The sequence below is a fragment of the Oreochromis niloticus genome, linkage group LG15 (genome assembly GCF_001858045.2).
Source record: "Oreochromis niloticus isolate F11D_XX linkage group LG15, O_niloticus_UMD_NMBU, whole genome shotgun sequence".
Lineage (NCBI taxonomy): Eukaryota > Metazoa > Chordata > Actinopteri > Cichliformes > Cichlidae > Oreochromis > Oreochromis niloticus.
The window spans coordinates 898,790-906,451 of NC_031980.2; the positions used below are offsets into that span (position 1 = coordinate 898,790).

Here is a 7,662-nt window from a genome sequence, read left to right on the forward strand (position 1 = left end):
TGAGAAGAGTTCCCGGCTGTGCGACTTGTGTCGCCTCTCCTTCTTGCCTCTTTTCCCTCACTCCTCCCTCTGTCCTCAGAAATAATCCGGGTGGGGGACAACAAAAAGGTGCACCACATTGACCTGATGCTCCAGGAGCAGCTGCTGGCGGTCATCTCTGGCAGGAACCGCCACGTCCGCCTCTTCCCCACGCAGGCCCTGGACGGCCGCGAGACCGAGTTCTACAAGCTGGCAGAGACGAAAGGCTGCCAGACCATCGTGTCGGGTCCGGTCCGCAACGGCTCCCTCACCTGCCTCTGTGTGGCCATGAAGAATAAAATCATATGTTATGAGGTCAGAAAAAGCTCACGCTTGCTAACCCTCGAGGCTTCTGCCACGTCTCACTTGATGTGACTTGATGTGATGTGCTGACACTCTTGCAGGTGAATAAGAGTAAAATGCGTCACCGTCGGCTGCGGGAGCTGCAGGCCCCGGGGCCGGTTCAGTGGATGGGTCTGCTCAGTGAGCGTCTCTATGTGGGCTATCAGTCTGGCTTCACGCGCTACAGGTACTTTACATCATTGGGTCTGGTTACAGTTGCGTTCCTCTGATCCCTTCAGCCTACACAAGTCTGACTTTGAGCTCCTGAAACCCTCCACAGTGTCCATGGGGACATGTCCCCTGTCAGCCTGCTCCACGCTGAGGACCACACACTGGCCTTCATCCCTCAGCAGGGCCTGGACACCCTCTGTGCCGTGGAGATCTCCAGCAAGGAGCTGCTGCTGTGCTTCAGTGCCATCGGGGTGTACGTGGACTCACAGGGCCGCAGGTCGCGGCAGCAGGAGCTCATGTGGCCGGCTGTGCCCAACGCTGCCTGTGAGTGCACGCTGTTACAGTTTGATACACAGATGTGTGAATGCAACACGTGTGTGCGGGGCCGTTACAGGATGTTGTTTGTATTTGTGTTCATTTATGTGAAAAAGTGAAACTGCGATCTCAGCTGTTTTATGTTCCTCAGGCTACAACGCCCCCTACCTGTCCGTGTACAGTGAGAACGCCGTGGATGTGTTTGATGTCAACACCATGGAGTGGATTCAGACCATCCCGGTCAAGAAGGTCAGTGTCTGTGTGAAAGTGACTAAAGCTTCAGCAGAAATAACTCAGTCTCACCTTTGATGGCTGCACAGATCAGTCAGCTTTAAACAGTGATGTGTGTGGTGTGTATGTAAGGTGAATCCAGGGACTAAGCTCAAAGCTCACAGGTCACAAGTTGGTCTGAATCTTAGCAGATTTGCTGATTTCTCTGCTCGTCCTCCAGATGCGACCTCTGAATGTGGACGGCTCTCTGAACCTGCTGGGGCTGGAAACCGTGCGCCTTATCTACTTTAGAAACAAGATGGCCGGTAAGATCGCTCTCTGTGCCGTGTGAGGCGAGGAATACGTTCTCAGTCTCTCTTTAGCATTTTTCTGTTAAAAGTCTTTATTAGCGCAGGATTAACTGCAAACTACTTTAGTGGCAGGTCAGGATCCAGCTGATGGGACCTGCTTATAAGACAACCTAAGGCAGCAGACCAAATTACAGCGTGGCAAACTTAAAGGTTAAGGTGTGCGCTAGTTCGGCCACATGTCATCACGACCCTCATAGATGGAAGTGGCTGATGTTTGTGTCATGTGACATGCAATAAGTTAAAGGAAGTCGCACATAAAAACAAAGTCCTCTCTGTTGCCGGTTTGGAGCTTGCTCCTGGTTTTAATCTGTGTCCAGCATCAGCAGCCAAATGATGATCTTTGTTGATCTTTCAGAGGGCGACGAGCTGGTCGTCCCGGAGACGTCAGACAACAGCCGGAAGCAGATGGTGCGCAGCATGAACAACAAGAGACGCTACTCCTTCAGAGTGCCTGAAGAAGAGCGACTTCAGCAGAGGAGGTAGCTTACCTGAAGCTTTGTATTTGCTGCGAGGAGCTCTCGGAGAACTCACCGTTATTTTCCCAAAGCTTTCCTCACCGCGTTCTGTTACTCTGAGCTGCTTTCTAATGCTAATGAATGATCCCCTGTGCCTGATGGCTGTGGATCTGTATTTTTAACTACACCAGTGGTATTAGCATCATCACTGTAGGGAGGAAAAAGTGAAAAACCCCTCTGCTCTCTTTGACGCTCTGATCCTGTGTCTGTGATTCCAGAGAGATGCTGCGAGATCCCGAGATGAGAAACAAACTGATCTCCAATCCAACCAACTTCAACCACGTGGCTCACATGGGACCAGGAGATGGGATCCAGATCCTAAAAGATCTGCCCATGGTACATCTGCAAACACACGAACATGCTTCCTTTATCCTGTCACGTGAGCGTGCGATCCCTGACGTGTTCACATACTGAACCCCCCTCACCCTCACCCTGACACTGTCTGGTCCTGAGTTGTGTGTCTGCAGAGAGCGTTTTTCTGCCCAGAGCGTGTGCGTGTGCGTGTGTGTTATTTACATGCACACTCCTCACTCCTCTCCCCCCGCACTGCACTCTGTGTGTGTATGTGTGTGTGTTTGTTTTTTGTGTGTTTAAACCAGAACGTCCGTGTTCAGGATAGCCGAGCGGGCTTCAGCGGCTCCGTCAGCATTCCCTCCATCACCAAGAACCGGGCCGAGCCGGGCCGCTCCATGAGCGCCAGCAGCGGACTGGGCATACGTGAGTACCGGCAGTCGTGTTAGAGCTCACGTTCAGGAGAGGTTCGTCTGTCAGATTCTGTGGCTTCATGTTCGCCGCCTCCTCTCATCTCTGCAGGCTCGTCCTCGCAGAATGGCAGCGCTCTGCGCAGGGAGCTGTCAGGAGGAAGCTACGGGTCCAAACGCCAGACCATGACCTCTCCTTCCGAGAGCTCCCTGTCCTCTGGCGGAGGGGTGGACTGCGGCGATGCTCCGCTCTCACAGTTCGACAGAGAGGTCAGTGAACATGCAGCTTCATGTGAGGGTGACTCTGAGCATTAAACAGAAAGTGTTTCGTCCAAACAAACTAACCTCGCCATTACCTAAAGGACAGTTTTTACTGGCTGTTGGCTCAAACCTGCAACATCATGTCAACCAAACATCAGCTTCGTATGAAGTCCACATAGAGACGCTTGTTTTCTTGTCGTGAACTTGTAGCAGGTAGACATTATCAGCAGAAACTGCCTTTACTCCCCTTTGAACAAAACTCTTCCCTCCATAAGTCACGAGCATCCCGACATCTGCAGGCCGCGCTCCTCATTGCATCGCTCCGGCAGGTGTCAGCTCCCTGTGATGTCAGTAGAGACGGTTATTGCCGTGATTCTTGCTTTTAGCTCTTTTAGGTCAGATGAGAGCCAATCAGACTCCAGTCTGGCACTGGTGGTGCGATATCGCTCATAAAGGTTTACGGCAACATCACTTCTAAGTTGTTTTCACTCGCATGAAGTGACTCTGATCGAGACTACAGGAAAAAAGAAAAAAAGCAGTTATGGGCGACGTCTGCCCCCCCCCAGTCCCCCTGTCATTCCCCCTGCTGGTCCCCCCTTCCCATTGGACGCTGTCAACTCCATCCTGCCCCATCTCGCCTCCCTCCATCCTAACTCAGCTGTCCCCTGCTTCGTGCCTGTCCCCCCCTCCCCTCCCTCCCCACCCCAGCATGTTGTCTGTGGGCTGGGCGCTGAGTCTGAACTCTCCTCTGCAGTGGCAGGCAGTCTCACCGTCGGAGAAGACCCCCGATCTGAAAAGGGCTTTAAGGACCCTGCTTAGTAAGATGAAGGTAACGTCAACAGCTGCAAACACACAACTGAGAGCACCGTGTCACTGTGTATCAGACACACACACACACACACACACACATATCACTGAGAGTCTGTGGCCCCCTTCGCTGCACCATTTCAGCGCCGTCACATCAGCAGCCTCTGATTGGTTTGTTGCATCTCTCAGCTGCACCATCTGGCCTTCGTGTCATCGCTGGCATCGTTGCTGATGGAGTGGTGCGACGCTGCTTCACCATTGCTAATCACAGAGCATGTGTGCTTCCATACTGCCCCCCGATGGCCTGCCCATGTTTCCTAACCAGGAGCTGTGAGCTCAGAGCACAACCAGACCTCAGGTTAATCAGCAGGTGATGGGAAGTGAATACAGAGTAAAGCAACAATGTCACAAACTTGAATAAACAGATAAATATTTTGGCGTTAATAATCCACACAAGTTTTTAATGCATGATGTTTCCTTGTTTGTCGTTCCATCGTTATATTGGTGGTGCCACCCAGGACGCCCCTGGTTATAAGACTGTGCTGCCACACACAAAGCAAAAAAACTCCAGAAATTGTGTCATGATGGAGAACAAGAGCGCGCATGTTTGAGTGACGCGTGTCAGGTCACTGTTTAGTCGATGTGGGCGGGAGCAAAGTGTAGCTGGGCAGCCCTGTCTGCGCCTTTGCTGCCCATCTACACTGACTCATGCAGCTGTGCTTCGTGTAGCTGTAGTGTGACTGTGCGCTTTAGTATTTTATAGGTCGAGTGTGTTTAGATGGGATATAAAAAGACGATTGGATCAGTGAACTGTAAGAAACGTACATTACAGTGTATGAAACACCCAGGACATCAGTGAGCTGGAAGGAGCCTCACACACACACACACACACACACACACACACACACACTCCCACCACCAGCTCGGCCTGCCTGCATGTTTGTTTTCCTTCAGCTGATCATTTCTGGTCAATCGAGCCGTTCATCTGCGGAAGACGAGGCGGGGGCGGGTCAGCGTCACTCAGTCTGACTTCCTGTCTGCCCCGCCGTCGCAAACAGCAGATTAATGAGCAGTGCATGTGCAGCAAGCACTCGTCATCAGTAGCTGTTAGGAGGAGCAGACAGAGGCGCAGCTTCATCTGTCATACACGTCCCAGTTTACTTTGTGGAAGGGATCGTCTAATTTCTCCAACTCTTCCCTCTTTCCTCCAGGATTCGGACTCCCCGCGCCACTCCACGGCCTCCAACAGCTCCACCTTCAGCAGCCCTCCCAGCCCGGCCTCCCCACACAAGACCAAGTCCCTGTCCTTGGAGAGCACAGAAAGGATGGGCTGGGACACATGAGCCCCCAGCGACCCATCCAACCCCCCTCACCCACCCACCCACCGACCGACCGACCGACCGACAGCACAGGACTCCAAATTCTCCAACTCTTCCTGTTTTGAATATTGTTCCCTCACTGCCCAGAGAACTGCACCTGCTGCCCACCACTCCCTCCCAAAGAACATTTGTCCCACTTTTACCCCCCCCACACTGTGTCTCAGCGTTCTTCCACAGTGGGGCTGAAACACTAAGAAAGCAAGGGACAAGCTATCAAATACTATCAGTGGTGTACATGTGGGTGCTGATTGTGTGTGTGTGTGTGTGTGTGTGTGTGTGTGTGAGAAAGAGAGAGAGGGAGAGAAGGTGTGTGTGTGATGTCGGGCAGGTGATGCAGGAACAGGAAGCTCCCATTTTGGCTCTTTTTGGTCAACTTGTCGAGATTCACTGAGAGACTCTTAAAAAGTCACGATGCAATCCAAAAAGAAGATGAAATATTATTGAGAGCAGAAGGTTTGTACATAGGACCCGCCGGGATTCAGGGGGACAGTGTTTTAATTTATTTATCAATCATAGCCCCCCCCTCCCCCCACCTGCTTTCTCTCTGGGTGCTGCAAAAAAAATAAAAAAAGGAATTACTTTTATTTCTTGCTCCTGATACTAAGTGCAGTGACTTTATAATATTTTTAATTTCCACCATCAGCAAAAAGCTCCAACAGCGGCTCCTGTGACATCACACGAATCATTTGGTTCCTCAGAGCGAACGACATCATCAGGGCTGCGTGTCCTCCGTAGATGCCAAAACTCCCGTCACAGTCATGTACATAGGTTCAGAGTAGAGAATAATATATGAGAAGGAAAATACTATAGAGAACTACACGGACGGAAAACTCCGCCTTTATTTTCCCGCTTTTGTTTGGAGTGATTCCGGGTTGTATCGCACTCGAAGCCATTTTAAAACCACTTTTTTGTTTTTACTGATTTATTTTAGATTTGTTTGTTTTCATGTTGTTTCTATGATGTGTGTGTGTGTGTGTGTGTTCATCCCTCCCCTCCACTTGATATGAGTGAAAAAAGAAAAGCTGACATGTGTATCGGCACTGCTGCCTGTACTCTCTCTCTCTCACACACACACACACACACACACACACAGGCGGTTGTTGCCTTGTTGTGCTCCTCTGACTGTTGGCGGCGTTTGAACGGTCGCTGAGCTCCGTTTCACCAAATATGGACAAAAGAGGGCGACGCTGCGACTTTGCTCATTCCAACGAATGTTTTAATGACGTACTCGTGAAAATTTGTAAGAGGAGGGATTTAAAATAAAAAGAAAAAAAAAAAAAGCTAAAATGAGAATGTAAACAGTGCGAGGAAGTCACACCTGGGCTTGGAGGCGATGGAGTAAATGACCTCAGTGCTGCCTGTTGTTGTGTGAGCTGAACAGGGCGGAGCTCTGAGCCGCCTCCACGGCACTACTTTACTTTACTTTCTTTCCTTTGTCAGAGTGGAAAGGCCTTTAAAAAATAGAAGAGGGGGGAAATGGTGTGGCAGCTTCTGGCTGCAGAGCAGGGCATTCACAGCCAAAAACCTGTTACCTCTGTTCATCTGTAAGCAGACTGAAAGGCATTTTGACCCGAGGGACACGGCGGCGTGGCATTATCTGTGCAAAGAACCCACAGAGAGGGTTTTAGCCTCGCTCCACACTTCCACTCATCCTGTTTGTCACAAAGGGAAAACTCTTCAGTGGTCATTCCCCCTGTGGAAACACAGCAAAAAGCTGCAAACAGCTCATTCCAGGTGTTATTATTTTATTTTATTATTTTTTAATTTGAAGAGAGGTTTAGAGCTCCCAGCTGGTTTTATTCCAAATATCTTAGAACTTTTTTTTTTTTAAGCTAGTTGACTCTCCTTCGTTCCTGCGAAGAGTTTATCTGCAGAACGATATGAGCTGGTGTGTGAGGTGTTAGCCAGGCGGCGTTTTTCATTTTTGGCCAATATTGTGCAGAAAATCTGATCCTAGATGTCCCGGTTCAAAGAGGGAGAAGGGGAAACTCAGGAAACACATTTTCAGTCAGATGAGCGTAATCGAGGTGCGTTTGATTCATTTGATGGACGGGCAGCAGTGAGTGAGGGAATGTGACCCGGGTGGAGACGGCAGTGAGTGTTGGGCGATGGGCGACAGGTGGCTTCACGGCTGAAGTGCCGCAATTTAAAGAAATGGAAACGCCTTTACATTTCAGTGAGGTCTTATCTCCAGTACCTTCTATATTGTTTTGCTCTTTCATATCATATTCCACTTTGTTTTCTAGGATTGCTTTGTAATAATTTGTACAGTTTTGCATGTTATAGATGTAATCATTTTTGTTTTCGGTTTGTCGTTTTATTCTTTTTGGGACGGTTTGGGTGTTTTACTGAGGATAACCCACTACAGCTGATGTAGATTCTTTTTTTGCACAAAAATATTTAAGGTGTAAGGTCAAAACAAAAATAATGTATGGAAGCGGCTGCCACACTTACGTGGAGAACTCATTATATTAACCCGACTCCGATGTATTTCAATAAAGCGGAGGGCTGTTACAAATACACTCCAGTGTTGCCGTGTGCTCATTTCTCCTCAGGAAACATCAGAAGCTTT

At 49.7% G+C, this 7,662-nt stretch overlaps 1 protein-coding gene across 6 annotated transcripts in view; it reads left to right on the top strand.

Annotated features, from left to right (window-relative positions):
* cdc42bpab (CDC42 binding protein kinase alpha (DMPK-like) b) overlaps positions 1-6,717 on the top strand; it is a 65,830-nt gene extending 59,113 nt beyond the window's left edge. For 2 of the 6 annotated variants that reach the window (XM_005449868.4, XM_005449866.4), the window contains 11 exons: positions 80-333; positions 423-547; positions 641-855; positions 998-1,095; positions 1,298-1,382; positions 1,783-1,906; positions 2,161-2,278; positions 2,542-2,659; positions 2,756-2,913; positions 3,659-3,733; positions 4,923-6,717. In XM_005449868.4, coding sequence (XP_005449925.1) covers positions 80-333; positions 423-547; positions 641-855; positions 998-1,095; positions 1,298-1,382; positions 1,783-1,906; positions 2,161-2,278; positions 2,542-2,659; positions 2,756-2,913; positions 3,659-3,733; positions 4,923-5,054 — 1,502 coding nt within the window. In that variant the 3' untranslated portion in view covers positions 5,055-6,717. The remainder of the gene's footprint in view (positions 1-79; positions 334-422; positions 548-640; positions 856-997; positions 1,096-1,297; positions 1,383-1,782; positions 1,907-2,160; positions 2,279-2,541; positions 2,660-2,755; positions 2,914-3,658; positions 3,734-4,922) is intronic. The other 4 variants (XR_002058847.2, XR_002058846.2, XM_005449867.4 and 1 more) reach the window with 4 other exon arrangements.
* The last annotated feature ends 945 nt before the right edge of the window (positions 6,718-7,662 follow it).